The sequence below is a fragment of the Fulvia fulva genome, chromosome 12 (assembly GCF_020509005.1).
Source record: "Fulvia fulva chromosome 12, complete sequence".
Taxonomy (NCBI): domain Eukaryota; kingdom Fungi; phylum Ascomycota; class Dothideomycetes; order Mycosphaerellales; family Mycosphaerellaceae; genus Fulvia; species Fulvia fulva.
Genome location: NC_063023.1, coordinates 1,687,678 through 1,702,295, shown reverse-complemented (window position 1 = coordinate 1,702,295; position 14,618 = coordinate 1,687,678). Strand labels below are relative to the sequence as shown.

The following is a 14,618-nucleotide window of genomic DNA, read 5'->3' as shown; positions in this document are numbered from 1 at the left end:
AGGCGCCTTCAACTAAGAAGTCGCAGACTTTCCCCATTCCAAGTGCGCTAGTACCTTGTCTTCGGACATGAATCCTGTTCTAGCCGTGATTTGAAATAGCAAAAAAGTAGCCGTTAAAGCTCACTTTTCTCTATCCTGGCGCTTCCACTAAGGAGGAGCGGGTTCTTTTTGCTAGATTTTGGGGTGTTAGTTCGTATCTTTTGGATGTGCCGGTACGGAGCGGCTTTCTGTTGCGGCGTCTGAATTTTTGCTCCGTGGCAGCAACTTGGGCCGAAGCTCGAGATCCTTCTGACGAGCGCACAAGGGCTGTGGAAAAAGTTTGTTAACAGGCGCCGAGCGCGTCGTCCATCTTTGGTAACCACATTATTGCTTAGACTGTCCAGCATGCTAAAGCGAAGCATAGCAGTAGCGTCCTACACGAAGCGGTCGCGCGTTGCCTTGCCCCGTGTTCTCGAAGATTCAGACTGCAGAGGTTGGTTGTCATTCGGGGACCTTGGGAGAAGTAAAGCACGTGGAAGTGCCAGACGCGACTGTAAAGTTCGAAAGGTGAATGAGAAGGCTACGGGGGTGTTCACAACCAAGCACACTCGATGAACCATTTTTGCGCACTTTTCTTCTTCACCACTCGACGAACTCCCGGTCTGGACGTCGACAGAATTCAACCAAAACCAAGACATCGGGAACCTACAGTGACTACACCCCCTTAGCCACACGCTGGGATACAGCAAACATGGTCCAAATCAAGTCGCCCGACTTCAATTCAGCTACCGACGGCCCAAAGCATTACTGGAAGATCGACAATCACCGTCATAGCATCGCGAATTTACGTGGGAGGAAGCATATTGACCAGAACATGGCGAACATCGGCATCAGCAAGTTTGTGTCTGATAAGATGACCACTGAACTGATCGCAAGCAAAGTCTTCTCACACGCCACGACCGCGGTTTCCTCAACTATCAGAAGTGTACCGTATCAGAATTGCGCCGCTTCTGCAAGTCTCGCGGACTTGACCCGCCAAGTCAAGCGCGCAAGTACGACCTCGTTGACACGCTCGAACAAGCAGACGACATCGCCACGCTCGACCCCTTCGTAGACCTGCCAGCAGAGCTTCGTGTGATCATCTAAAAGTTCCACCTCGCAGATCTCAAGACTGACCAAATCGGCATTCCTCCCGACAACAGTCTAGTCACCTCGCAAGATCGCCACAACACTCTACCAACACAACCACCAATAACTCGGGCCTCGAGACTACTCCGCAACGAAACGCTTCCACTGTTCTACAGCGAGTGCACTTTCAACTTCATCAAGCACTACCGTGGCGCTGCAAACGTCAACTTTCAGCACTCGGTACCTGAGGAGATCCTTACGAGTATCTGCAACTTCCGCCTCACGCTGGTGGTAGAGCCTGATGCATCGCTCTGGAGTATCGATGTCGACAAGGATGGCGTGGTCACGGCGAAGAAGCTGGCAGGTGTGAATAGGCACATGTGGTCTCAAGACGTGGAGAGGGATATCGAGAAGAGAGTGCAGGAGATTCGAGATCGGATCGAGGCGAGAGGCTTGGGTAAAGGGAAGACGCTCGGGTTGACTCGAAGCGATGTGCGCTTCGTGATGGGGTGTTGGCCAGGTCGGCATCGAGTGTAGAGTGTCTAAGCTGGGTGACTCTGCATAGTCTCATGTATATATGAGACCGACTCATAATGTTATGCTTCTGTCTTACTGATAGAGTCCGTATACGTCGAGAGATCAGCTCGTTGGCGCAAAAGCGCCTGACTGCACTGAGTCAAGCGCCTCAATCAGCGACAATGAGGGTGTCTTGTTTAGAATCAGGCCAATGAACTGACTTTCCAGCATGTCAAGACTCTGCGACAATGCATCTGTCGTCCACGCCACTCGCGCTTCTGCATCAGGGCTCCAACTGCCTAGTCTCATCCCTCGTTATCGGAGGACCCCTGCTCAGGATCGTCATCATCATCATCATCATCATCATCATCCTCACCCTCATCCTCCTCCTCGCTGCCGTCTTTTGAGTCTTCCTCCGCATCTCCCCAGTCCTCATCCATCATAGTGAGATCCCAACGTAGCACCCCCATCTCTTGCTCGACCTGCTCCCATTCCATTCCTCCCAGCCCCTCCACGACGTCGAACATTTGACTGAGAGCTTCTTGGAGCCTCGCACGATCGTAGTCTTCGTCTTCCTCCTCCTTGTACGTGATCCTCCAGTCGTTCAGATCGGCATGATACTGGCGCAACCACTCCATCAGATTGCTCCAAGAAGCCAGGTCAAAGCACGTAGTAGTCATCTCCTCGATCTTCTCATAATTGACTCCAATCGGCTCGAGTGAGGTGCGGAATCGGTACATCCCCGAGGCGTTGTAAGCCCAAACGTCGGTGTGGAAGGAGTTCTCGTAGTAGTAGATCTTCAAGGCCTCTGAGCGGATTGCCTTGCAGGTGTTGAGGAGAGCTGGGCGAATGTAGCCCTTATCTCCGTAATCGATCGGCGCTGGCTGCAGGAGCACTTCGCGGTAGATGCGATTGCGGAGCTCGCCGGCGATCTTGAGGAAGAAGCATGGTTTCTGCTCTGTCGGCTGCTTGCTGCTCATGGCGGTGGCGCTTTGTTGATGGATGTGGACGTTGGGCTTGGTAGATGATGAGAGAGGATCTGTGTTGTGATGTGTTCGCAGTCGGAAAGAAGGAAGAGGAAGTCGTTAAGTAGTCGCAACGTCGAAGGGGAAGCACGGGCCCCACTTCCAAGATCACATGTGAGGAATAGTAATCCTGTCCCCGGACAGAAAGCAATGCGTGGACAGAAGCTTTGCACGTTTTCAGCTTCGTTTCGGTTCGGGAAGCATCTCGCGATCATCGCGAGTTCGAAGACTTGGTACAGACCGGCGTCAGACTACTAAACGTCAGATTACGCAGCAGTGTCTCGCCTACATAGACATGATGTCTCATCATCTCAGGTAACCTCGCGCGAAGGAAGTGAGAAGATTCTTCATGCCTGAGTCCAGCAAGCGTCGCACAGCGGCTCAGCGGCATCGGAAGTAATGTATCACGACGCAAACTGTCGCCGCCAGCTTGTTTGCCCTTCCAGGTATCTACTAAGCCTCGCAGTAGCTAGAGTCGCCAGCGATGGTTCAGTTGCCGACGAGTGTACTCAAGCGACCATGTCCGAAGCGGAAATGGCCATGGCCATCGCGGTGTAGCTGTCCTCTTGACTGTGCCTGCCTTCCTCAGCAGTAGTTCGACATCTACAGTGCTAACGAGCGCGCAGCAGGGGATCAGCTTCCAGGCTAGACCTCCCGCTGTATGTTCGATCGAGAAATGGTACAATATCAGCATGTGAACAACAGGAAGAAGGAGTCGCTCATCCTCTGCCGATCCAGGGCGGCGATTCAGCAGCATCGCTAGAACTTCACCACATGCTGCATTCAAGGGAGCATGCTGCGCTGATGCCAGGTCATGAACAACTCACCACCATGATCACGACCATCGCCACTCGAGTCTGTCTCGCTCCGTCATATCCGTACTCTGCAATCAGGGTTTTCCAGCACGGGATCAACGACCCGGACAGCACACTGCCAGCAAACTATGGCGGAGCTCCATGTTGATGCCGTCGTCCATCGCCTGGAATGCTGCAAGACCTTCAATGACTGTGACAGTTGACACGGTTTAGACAGAACACTAATAGTTCCAAAGCAAGGCAGATCTTGTACAGAGAAGTGTGGTAGGGGTGTCTACATGGGACATTGTCCGAGATGAAGGATCTCATTCCTTATGCACTCCAGTCGTTCCTGCCTTGCCAACTTGCTCGGCAAGCTTCGGGACACCGGGAGTGCGCATGCCGATCGCGCATCTTGTGCGACCAGTATGAAACATGGGGATCTGGGGTATTGCACGTGGAATGTGATATTACGCGGCCTGTAACTTGAATGTACATCCGCAGCTGTCGTCAAGGTCGTCACGTACATGAAGCTATGTACATTTGGCGCGTGGGGCACTAGTAGTATGTGATGCCGATCGTTCGTCCGACATCTGCTGTACAAGCCGACCCGGCTTCATCTGGTCGCCGAAAAGCGCACACTGGCCCATAGAGATAGTTGGAAGCTTGACCAAGCAGTTACGACTGCAAGGGAACTCGATCGAGGCCGCGGTTTGTCCGCTGCTCCGAATCTGATCGCTTCCCAGCTGTATGCGTGCCTTCGCAGGGATGAGGTATGGCCGGTGCCTGAAAGCATGCAGGTCGCGGTGGTTCAAGATAGCGGCATTGTTGAGTAAGCTCAGTTGCGCACAGCATTACTGTCGCAGTCGGGTCGGGATATGGAGTGGCTGGATTGGTCACGCACGTATCGGCTAGGACTATAAGGCCAGAAGAATGCTTAGACCAGCCAGGAGCACGGCGCCAACGATGGCAATGTCTTGAAGTCCACCGCCGAGACGTGGCGAGTGCGCTGCTCCTTTGACATGGGCAAGGCAGGCACCACCATTCGCGGTGTGGTCAGCGCCAGCTGTAACCTGCACATCGTACTGGTAGTAATTCGTTCCAGTCAAGTTGTAGCTGATGGTTATCGCTATGTCGTGGCCGAATTGACCAGCTACAATGGTGGCAGTACATAACGCGGAAGACTTCTCCGGGTCCAGTGTACAAGACTCGGTGTATGTGGCGGAGGTTTCGCTGTATATGGCTGGCGTGGTGACCATGTAAAAGTCGGTGCCTTCGGTTATGGTAGCTGTCTATGCAAAACAGTCAGCTTGCCGCAAGCGAAATTGGATTAATGGGGCGCTCACCTGAGGGCTGCAAGCATCGTTTGCTGCTGAAGTACACGAAAGAACGTAGGTCGTCGAGCCGTGACACGCGTTCTGTATCGAGGCTGCCCACTGCGCATTTGGGTCCATATTGTGGATGAAGAGTTGTGCTTCTTTGCCAGCCTTGTGGGACAAGCCGGTCGTCGTTTGCGCAAGGCCACAGGCCAGTGTCGCGAGGCACAATACGGTTGCGCGGAGTGAGAGCATATCGATTGCTGCTGTAGGTAGTCTGTTGGGCATGAAAGTAGCTGCCGCTCGATATCAAATGTTCGGTGAAGCTCAATGGCGTTGGGAAAGGTGAAAAGCGAATGTGAAGTGCATGTTAGACTAGCTCCGAAGCGACCTACAATGTATTCCTTCACCTCCTCCCGTAGCTTACACATACTGCTAAGCCTTGATAAGGCTCGTACTGCCAATGGTAGGCATCAAGCAAATTTGCATACAGCACAACACGATGCCGGAAGAGAGCCTGAACGGAGGTGTCCACACCATAGCGCCTTCCTTGCGTGGGTCTCTGCTGCCGATGTCCCGCCTGCGGCGAGGTGCCACACTCATCGCAGAATGGTCCTACGCTCAATCGTTGGAATGTCGCGTGCCTCAAGCCTCCTTTGTGTGCGTTCTGGCCCAGCGAACGAGCTGTGATGTGTCGGGTACGCGAGGAGAGAGACCGATGAAACTGTTGTGGCGCAAACGTTCCCTGCTTTCGCGTGGCACGTCGATCAGCGGCCCGCAGACAGGGGTCAGAGCCGAGAAGATGAATTTAGACTGCATGAACAGAATCCAAGGAGCTTCCTTCTGCACCATTCTGTCTTCTCCTGGCAACATCGCAGCATTGGACCATGCGCCTGAATCCACCAAAGGACCGACTTCACCCGCATGCTGCTCGGGCAAGAACTCCGAGCCCTCAGAAGCATCCGCTCTTGTAAGCACCAAAGAGAAACACAGCCACAACACCACCTGCGCTCGTAGGAGCGGTTTGAATGCTCAGTCGGCATCAGTGACAGCTACATACTTCACCTACTCTAAGGAGACGACCCGCACCGTGCACTCACTCCTGCAAGAGCATCGAACGTCCTACTCAACCAGTGTACTGCTTCACCGTCCCAGAAGCTCACCCGCTGCGTGCGTCCTGATGTCGACTTCGAACAGATGCTTTCGCTGGCTACTCCATCAATCTCGAGCATGGTCACCCATGGGCCCCGCATCCTGCTCTGCCAAGTATAGCCACGCCAGGCGAACGACATCCAGTTGGTCCTCAGTCGTTCCACGAGGCACATGAGCAATCGTTGCCTGGAATACCGATCCCTCCAGGCCTTCAAATCTTCTCATCCTCATGATCTCACGCTGGTACCTCGCGTCGGTATGAAGCCACTCCTTCTCGTTGGCGAAGAAGTGCATAGCTCGGTCGATTGCTTCGAGCATGTCCCACTCGCCGCCACTGCCGTTGTGCTCGACGTTCGTTTGGTTGATGCCATTCGCGATGGCCTCGTACCTCTCTCGCAAGCTCTCACGGCTTTTGTTGACATGCTTCTTGTAAATTTGCCAGGACCTCTCTCGTACGGAGCGAGACGTTCCCATCAGACCTGAGGTTAGGTCATTGCCGTGTTCTGGGCTGAGATTTGCTAAGTATTGCTCATAGACGAGGTCTTGAAGCTCTGGAGGGAGGTCTAGGAAGCGGAATTTCGGAGAGGGGGTTGCCTTTGATAGGTATGAGCCCATCGTTACGGTTGCGCGCTTACTGTTGATAGAGCAAAGCGGTGGCGCAGATGTGCTCAACAACTTGAGGACACTGCATCGCAGGACAAAGATATATGCTCGTTCCAGTGTATGAAACAATTGAATTATGCGTTATTGGCATTCACTTCCTTTGGAAGGACAAACTGAAATAAGGTGAATGTATTGATCCTGGTCACTAAGCTTGGCATTCGGTTCTGACACTGCGTAACTGAGGCTGTTTCACGATGTTGCGAAGCTACCCAGCTCCCGCCTGATATTTGAGCAGTTTCATCATCTGCTGACACTTCCGTAGCTACGCTGCACGCCATATCTTACGGCATCCTATACTCCCGCTTGACAGCCGCAATCATCGTGAGCTCCTCCTCACATATAGCAATGTTGTGACGCCGCACATCCAACTCTGGGAGGCGGTAGGTGTTGATTTTGGTACACATCTCATCCACAGCAGTCTTCAACTCCTTCGCAGCCTGCTGCTTGCTAGCTAGGATGCGCTTCTTGTCCGTCTCCATGGCTTCTTCTGCGACAAATCGGGAGACGTTGAGCAGTGGCACTGCGAGATCCCGATCTCTGGGAGCTGCAGTGGTGATCTCGAATTCGGACAGGACATGCTCGTAGATCATGACGCGGACTTCTGGTGGTAGTCCGAGGAAGGGACTGTGCGAGGATGTCTCTGCTTCGTTCTGAGCTTGCATTTCGGCTGTGGGGTTGACTGCCGTTGCTGGTTCCTGATCAGTGGTCTTGGTGGTGGGAGTTGATTGTCGGTTGCCCATGTCGACTTCTTGGGTACTGGTAACTGAATGTAAAGGAGGTGATGTCAGGAGATAGGACGAAGAATGATAGTCGTGGCTTAATGTTGGTGGTTGACAACAGAGATGGGAGGACGAATGAAGAGGTATGATACTTTCAATAACACATCTATAACACGTCTATAACACCCTTTCAGCGTGTTGTTTCTTATTCACCTGCAGTGAAAGCTCCCGGCTCTAACAGCTCTGTCATCATTCACCTCCTGCTCTTTGTTGCATATGTATAAATGACTGGCGAATTCGCCTCATTAAAGGACATGTTAGGCCATCGAGACAGCCCCCAACGACGGGATGAGTCTAGCAGAGTAGTGACAGTGTCTTGTGTTACATATCAAGCCAGTCCTGGACATCGGCGTCCTCAGATGGGTCGAAGATGTCTGGGCTTTGCCCCTTACCACTCCAGTCCACCATGTCAGATTCTGCTACACCCTTTCCGTCCAGCTGCACCCTGACCATTTCCTGCTATACACTGTCTTTGTCTGCCCGTATATCTTGAGAATGACCAGGTGAGCTTTTGGTCGCGGCAAAGGGTCCGCATTGGTGTCTTTCATGTTGGCGTCCAGCTTCTCTTGCAGCTTCTGTTCATTGCACTCGAGCAGCGTCTTGAGTCGAGCCTCGTAGCAAGTGAGAGCTTCTTCGCGAATGCGTTTGCAGGTGGCGAGCAGAGGCGGTTTGAGAGCCCTGCCCTCGTCAGCACTCGTGTTGTCGGCCTTGATGTCGAGTTTGAAGGAAGTGAAGTAGTGGTCGTAGATCTCGAGGCGGATTTCTGGTGGTATGATCATGATGTGATATTTTATGTTGTTTGCAGTGGTGTCACTATGTGAGCCTGAAGTAGTCATGGTCTTGGTGGTGACTTTGGGAGTTTGTTGAAGGTACTGATTGATGGCAACGAGAAAAGAAGCGAACCGAAGCGAAGACATTTGTAGCCCCTCATTCTGCACAGACCAAGTGCAGTCACATGCAGGCCGTCTAGTCATCGCACATGTCCTTCAAGTCGGCTCAACCACACTCTCGAAAACTCCTCAAGCCCACGGCAATCTCTCACTTCCCTTCTCCTCCAGTACCATGAGACTAAACGCATCCTCGGCCTTCTCCCTCTCCCACACCTGCCGAATGTCTCCCTGCATCTTGATCAATGCGCACTTCCTCCTCGAGATCCGGTCCAGATTCTCCCTAACCAGGATCATCCCACTTAGAAAGATGGGGTGAGTGCCGGACGCCCATCGAGCCCGTATGTTCAAGTAATGCTCCGTACTCGCCACAAATTGTCGATCGAGGATCCCCAGCTGAGTGGTCATGTGCTTCTCACATTCTGGCGTGGCCTCGATGCGGATGGTTCTGCACACTTCGAGGAGCGCCGAGCCGTCCTTGTTGGTCGAATTGGGGATGCAGTCTGCGAAGTAGTGGTCGTAGATACAGAGGCGTAGTTCCACTGGGAGGGCAAGGAGGTGGCACTTGGATGTCTTCGATTGCGCTTCGCCCTGAAGCGAGAGTGTTTGCTCGTTGGCCATGCTTATGGGATTCTTGTCTGCTATTTGAGCTGAACAATGAGGGCTCGGAGTGATGGCATAATGAGAAGAGGAAGAGGAAGAGAAAATCTTCTGTGAGTCCATGTGCCAGCACACACCGCACAGACCAAGCGGGTTTGGTCTTCACTACCAAGTGAATCAATTGTCCGCTCTAGCGATAATAACAGGCATGGCTTGCACAGGGTGCTTCGAGCACCGTGGAAAACTTCGATATCGTCGAAGCTTTAATGCTGCTACCTTTCAAGCAGTCGCTACGCCACGATTATGCTCCCGCAACGGTCGAAACAACCTCAACTTCTCGTGACGCGGCCACCTCTTTTGCCGAGAGCCCCTGAACGTTCACCGCCTTTTTAGACTGGCTCTATTTTGCTCGTCTCTTATCCCATGCCCATGATACTAGAAGCCGCTGGGGACGGTCATGCTCTACTATGCAGTCATGGATATTCGTCGCGGATCGTCCCATAGCCCTCGTCTTGCGATATCCTAGCGATCATCTGGCGGATAGCGCGCGGCGTTATAAACATTTCGTCGAGCCGGATCTCAAGCGTCGTCACCGCGGATGCGGTGTCAACACTCTATTGCGTTGCGCCCAATGTAGATCGCGAGCCTCTGCAAGGCGAGGTGCCATTGTATTGCGCTCCTCGTAGAGTGCAGCCAGTCGACACCTCAAATGCTTCTCATATTCGGGCATTGCGTGCATCAGAGGAAGACGACATCAGCCGTACGTTTTGGACTCCGGAAAACCACGATGTTCTTACCTCGTTGTGAAATTGCTTGCAGACCTGTAGAAGGGCTGGACACTTGTCTTGGTGCAAGTTTGTGTTATACTCGCAGAAGTAGAAGTCGTAGATGCTGAGACGGAGCTCTGCAGGTATGGCCAAAATACAGCACTTCTCGGACGTGACCTTGTTCCTCCGGGCGTGTCGTCTGGCACGAGAGCAGTTGTTACCCATGTCGTGCGACACCTTTCTGCGCAATCGGCTCAAACTCCTTGAAACTGTGGGCAGAGGACTTGGAGAAAGGAGAGAATCGAGCGGTTTGTGTAGTGAGCTTGAAAAAAATAGCCCATATGTGGCCAGCTGGCGCCATGTGCACATCCTCGATTGAGGTCGGCGAGCTCCTCACAGCGTCACATGTCGCTCGACTCGTAACCTTCGAGATTGCATGCTCACCGTTCCCTTTCATGCCAACGGAGGATACCCGGGCACGAAGCGTCTGCTTTCCAGTGCGTTCCATCTGACAACATCTTCTCCAATCTTACCATACAGCCTTTTCTGCACCGTACCCAACTCCTGCATGTTCGTACGCTGGAGTGTGCGAATGTCTCGCATACGCTGAGCGTGCGCCTTCCTCGCAGTGGACTTCGCCACGTGGGTGTATGCCACCTCCATCTCCTCATGCCAATGCTGCTTCGACTCCTGCTCTTGCTGGTCCAAGGTAGCCAGGTTCGCCCTCAGCGTCTTCTCGAAGACCTCCAACGCCTCGTTGCGCATCGCCTTACACACCACAAGGAGCGGCGGGGAGTTGTCGCATTTCGGCTCAATGCGATGATCTGCGAGGCTCATCTCGTAGATGATCAATCGAAGCTCTGTTGGGATCTCGAGGATAAAGCACCTATCGCTGGTACTGGTGGACTCCATTTGGTTGGTACTCGTGATTCGATGAGCGGTATGTGCCAGCGTTGTCGCACAAACTTAAAGCGGCATCTCGAGTGCTGGCTCATACCACATCCTCAACAGTGTCAACACATGACACTTTACTAACATTCACACTCCGGCACTTGGAACCCCACAGATTCACCAGTATCGCAGTAGCGTACGTCCACGCTGGTGCCTCGAGTCATGGTATCGCAAGTGTTCGAATTGTATTCGTGCTCATCCTCCTCCCAAGGAAGCAACGTCTAGACCTAGGGCCGCAGTCCGAAGATGGACAAGTGACCACCTCATGTCACAGAGGAAGGCTGCGTTGGAGGTCGAGTGGTGCTTGCTTGAAAAGAATGCTAAGCATGACCAAGATCACATGCAACCAACGACGCAAGCATGTGCAAGCATGAAAGGTGAGGTGAAAGGTGACGTCGGCGCGACTCATTGGAGTTTCCCGAGATCTTGGGCCCGTGCGCCCAAAACATCTTCACCGAGAAGGCACCGCTCAACAATCCACATCTTCTGCGATCTGATCGAGGCCATCGAAGTGCTGTTTGGCCATCGACTGCTGCACTGGGAACTACTTGGACCATATCACATGCCTAGACAGGCGCGATTGAACCGGTATCGCTCACGTTGGCAGGACACAATGACACCCGATTGAAGAAGCATGTCGTTGTAAAGCCTCCTTCACGACATCAGAACAAGACTTCGATCGCAGGACTTCATACAGAAGATCGTCACTCAAGACTGGAGCCAGACTATGTCACAGCGCTTGGCGAGATGAGCTTTCACAACGCTTGCACCTCTTGCTGTTGCTTGCGATAGGGAAGTGGATGCGGCGTTGAACCCTCCACAGCCGCTCCGAGTTCCACCCATGCCGGCCATGATGTCAAAGTCCACCGAACTCGACCCGCTGTATTCGGCGTCGGCCATACATCTCACAACATCATCGCGACGACTGCAAGCACTCCGAACTATGTGTTCATCGTTGAGTATGCTGATCTGGTCTTGGCGCGGCCTCCCCAGAGCTCCAGAGTGGAACTGAATTCTCTGACGCCTTTGGAGGCACCGGGACTTCGTCACAGCGTCGGTCTGTGAAGATGCCGTTTGGCACGTATATATGGTAAGTCTGTCATTTCTGTGGGCTCTCTTCTGACCCTTTCCTCCAACACAACACTCTTTTAGTCGCCCCGTCGAGCTGGACTCTAGCACGGCGCTCGATCAACCATGGCAATCTTTAGCCACAAAGGCATGCTGGGCGGCCATATTAGTGGTAAAGCCCTGCAGACTGGTGTATGTATCACTGCCGCTTCTGGCTTCTTACTTTTCGGCTACGATCAAGGAATCATGTCCGGAATCATCACGGAGCCTGCCTTCTTAGAACAATTCCCTCAAATGGATCCGGACAACAAGAGCGGCGCCATTCAGGCATTGGTCGTTGCTATCTACGAAGTCGGCTGTCTCATTGGATCCTTCCTCATTGTCTTTGTCGGAGACAAACTTGGCAGACGGAAGTCGGTCTTGATCGGAACTGTTATCATGCTCATCGGAACTGCTCTGCAATCAACTGCCTTCACATTAGGACATATGATTGTCGGACGGATAGTCACTGGAGTAGGGAACGGCATGAATACAAGCAGTATACCTGTCTGGCAATCCGAAATGGCTCCACCAACGATCAGAGGTTTCTTGGTACTGTTTGAGGGTGCCCTCATCACAGGTGGAATCTGCTTGAGCTACTGGGTCAACTACGGTTTCTGGTTCGTCACACAGTACGACTCATTCCAATGGCGGTTCCCGATCGCGCTGCAAGCAGTCTTCGGTCTCCTCCTGATACTTGGTGTATTGCTCTACCCAGAGTCGCCTCGATGGCTCATCAAAACTGGCAAGCAGGAGAATGTGGATGCTGCACGAACCATTACAGCAGTTCTTGAGGACAAGCCAGCCGACGACCCAACTCTGATCGCCGACATCGCGGAGATGCAACGCATCAACGAGATCACCTCTTCGACTAAGCTCAAGCCCAAAGAGCTGCTCACCAACGGCAAAGAGATGAATCTCTGGCGACTCAGCGCGGCTTGTCTGGCACAAGCCTTCCAACAGCTTGGCGGTCTTAACCTGGTGAGTAATCTAGTCCATTTGACCTCCAGGTCAGTAGGCACGTATTAACACGAGACAGGTCACATACTACGCTACGACTGTGTTTGAAGACAGTCTTGGCTTCGATCCTGAGCTTTCTCGTCTAATGACTGGCTGCCTGGGCACGGAGTTCTTCATCTCCGCCCTTATCGCGCTCTTCGTTGTCGACAAGCTCGGACGTCGCATGCTCATGCTGTGGGGTGCCTTCGGTATGGGAACAAGCTTGCTCATCATCGGCGCTTGCCTATCGAAAGCGACCGACACCTACAAGGCCCCAGCCTACGCCGCCACCGTCTTCATCTTCGTCTATAACACCTGTTTCGCCATCGGCTGGCTCGGAGTGACCTGGCTCTACCCGGCCGAGGTAACTCCAATCCGAATCCGTGCCGAAGCCAACGGTTTCTCTACCTGCAGTAACTGGCTCATCAACTATGGTGTCGTCCAACTCGCACCCATCATGATCAACAAGATCGGTTGGCAAACCTACTTCGTCTTCATGTGCTTCAACTACTTCCACATCCCGGTCGTATACTGGTTCTTCCCCGAGACTAACGGATACAAGCTCGAAGCCATGGACGCCATCTTCGAGACCGCACATGAGAAGGGTGAGAACCCTGTGTGGACCGAGAGAAGGGTGCGAAAGGGTAAGGAGACTATTGACCTGGAGAAGCACGAGCATCCGCAGGCTGGAAGTGATAGTGATCCCGAGGGCACTGTGCGTGGAGCGGAGATCGAGAAGGAGGAGATTGCGGATGATGAGGAGTACAAGAGAAGGAGCAATGAGCTATGATGAATGCGAGGAATGCTTCTTGTGAGAAGACGGTTCAGATGATAGTACGCTTTATACCCTGTACCCTGTAGCATGATGTTTTATGCAGAAAATGAGAACAACAGTCAAGAACAACAATATATCAGGCTTCAAGTGTCTCTCATGCAACCATGTGATCACGCTGGTGAGGAGGTATATATGCCACCTGATATGCTTGAACATCGCCGAGCAGCACTGGCCTAACGGTACAAATGCGAACCCTCGACGGAGATAGCATGTGATCAATCCTGCACGGCCCTGCACTCGTTACTGTGCATCAAGTTCGAGCCACGGAACGTCCGTGGTTCGAATTTCATTGCCACTGGCGGCTGTGGTCGACTGTTAGGCCAGTGTCGTTCTTTTTGCCCCCTCACATACCTTTTACATTTTTGTCAGCCATCACAGTCAATATCAGCTTCCATGAAAGCTGTACAAGGCATGCCATCGATGTCGATGACCGGGGACTCAGAACGCGATGATGGCTCATATCGCACATTTCGGGTATCTACTCGCCATTCTGGCCGCGTCTATACAACATTCGCAAACTATACACTTCGTTCCTCATAACATCATCCGACCCCATGGGCACAGTGGAGCCATTCGGTAGCGCCCGGGTGAACACTGAGGCGGGGAACCTGCAGTGCAACAGCATGGAGATGAAGATCGGGTTGCCTCAGGACGCCGTCACTGTGGACTAGACATGCCCTTCCGAGTGGCGGAGAGGTGTTGAGACGTGCTCTGGCACGCGGCAGATGTCTGGTTGAACACCGCCTGTCGCCGAAGAGGGCAAGAGCTGGCTGGTGGGAGTATCGTATAGTGTGTGCATGTGGAAACTGCGGGAAACTGCCCCTGGAGTGAAAGTGGTTACGCGGATTAGGTACTGTTCTCGACGAAGAGAGGAGTTGAAAGACGAAGAAGTGGTCATATGCGGCGAGGACTGCTTCATGTGCGAAGATGAAGTTGACTTCCACGACGGCCCGTGCGTTCCTCACCGGCCGGGAAGTCCTGCCCAAGCAAGACAGCCACAGATCAAGGAAGGATATCCCGCAATGTGTTGCGACAACAACGTTCCCATCATCTTCTGGTGCGTCGCAGCTGAGGAGATGCTTCTTCTTATACCAGACTCCAACGTTTGAACTGGTGCGGA

The 14,618-nt window shown here is 53.0% G+C and overlaps 9 protein-coding genes across 9 annotated transcripts; 2 read left to right on the top strand and 7 right to left on the bottom strand.

The window, feature by feature from the left end:
* Positions 1-730: 730 nt before the first annotated feature.
* Positions 731-1,093, top strand: CLAFUR5_13829 (uncharacterized protein; the record flags this gene model as incomplete). The annotated part of the gene is made up of 1 exon (XM_047912977.1): positions 731-1,093. One exon carries the CDS (start codon positions 731-733, stop codon positions 1,091-1,093), a length of 363 nt encoding a protein of 120 aa, XP_047768866.1.
* A 653-nt stretch (positions 1,094-1,746) lies between these two features.
* On the bottom strand, positions 1,747-2,603 carry CLAFUR5_13828 (uncharacterized protein; the record flags this gene model as incomplete). The annotated part of the gene is made up of 2 exons (XM_047912976.1): positions 1,747-1,863; positions 2,088-2,603. 2 exons carry the CDS (start codon positions 2,601-2,603, stop codon positions 1,747-1,749), a joined length of 633 nt encoding a protein of 210 aa, XP_047768865.1.
* A 1,756-nt stretch (positions 2,604-4,359) lies between these two features.
* On the bottom strand, positions 4,360-5,046 carry CLAFUR5_13827 (uncharacterized protein; the record flags this gene model as incomplete). The annotated part of the gene is made up of 2 exons (XM_047912975.1): positions 4,360-4,734; positions 4,789-5,046. The coding sequence occupies 2 exons, from the start codon at positions 5,044-5,046 to the stop codon at positions 4,360-4,362; spliced, it is 633 nt and encodes a 210-aa protein (XP_047768861.1).
* A 930-nt stretch (positions 5,047-5,976) lies between these two features.
* Positions 5,977-6,525, bottom strand: CLAFUR5_13826 (uncharacterized protein; the record flags this gene model as incomplete). The annotated part of the gene is made up of 1 exon (XM_047912974.1): positions 5,977-6,525. One exon carries the CDS (start codon positions 6,523-6,525, stop codon positions 5,977-5,979), a length of 549 nt encoding a protein of 182 aa, XP_047768860.1.
* Positions 6,526-6,854: 329 nt separating this feature from the next.
* CLAFUR5_13825 (uncharacterized protein) lies at positions 6,855-7,313 on the bottom strand (the record flags this gene model as incomplete). The annotated part of the gene is made up of 1 exon (XM_047912973.1): positions 6,855-7,313. One exon carries the CDS (start codon positions 7,311-7,313, stop codon positions 6,855-6,857), a length of 459 nt encoding a protein of 152 aa, XP_047768859.1.
* A 360-nt stretch (positions 7,314-7,673) lies between these two features.
* On the bottom strand, positions 7,674-8,188 carry CLAFUR5_13824 (uncharacterized protein; the record flags this gene model as incomplete). The annotated part of the gene is given in 2 exon segments (XM_047912972.1): positions 7,674-7,808; positions 7,820-8,188. The coding sequence occupies 2 exon segments, from the start codon at positions 8,186-8,188 to the stop codon at positions 7,674-7,676; spliced, it is 504 nt and encodes a 167-aa protein (XP_047768858.1).
* Positions 8,189-8,371: 183 nt separating this feature from the next.
* CLAFUR5_13823 (uncharacterized protein) lies at positions 8,372-8,860 on the bottom strand (the record flags this gene model as incomplete). Its single annotated transcript, XM_047912971.1, has 1 exon — positions 8,372-8,860. The coding sequence occupies one exon, from the start codon at positions 8,858-8,860 to the stop codon at positions 8,372-8,374; it is 489 nt and encodes a 162-aa protein (XP_047768864.1).
* A 1,199-nt stretch (positions 8,861-10,059) lies between these two features.
* CLAFUR5_13822 (uncharacterized protein) lies at positions 10,060-10,518 on the bottom strand (the record flags this gene model as incomplete). The annotated part of the gene is made up of 1 exon (XM_047912970.1): positions 10,060-10,518. One exon carries the CDS (start codon positions 10,516-10,518, stop codon positions 10,060-10,062), a length of 459 nt encoding a protein of 152 aa, XP_047768863.1.
* Positions 10,519-11,751: 1,233 nt separating this feature from the next.
* Positions 11,752-13,453, top strand: CLAFUR5_13821 (Sugar transporter STL1; the record flags this gene model as incomplete). The annotated part of the gene is made up of 2 exons (XM_047912969.1): positions 11,752-12,645; positions 12,704-13,453. 2 exons carry the CDS (start codon positions 11,752-11,754, stop codon positions 13,451-13,453), a joined length of 1,644 nt encoding a protein of 547 aa, XP_047768812.1.
* Positions 13,454-14,618: the final 1,165 nt, after the last annotated feature.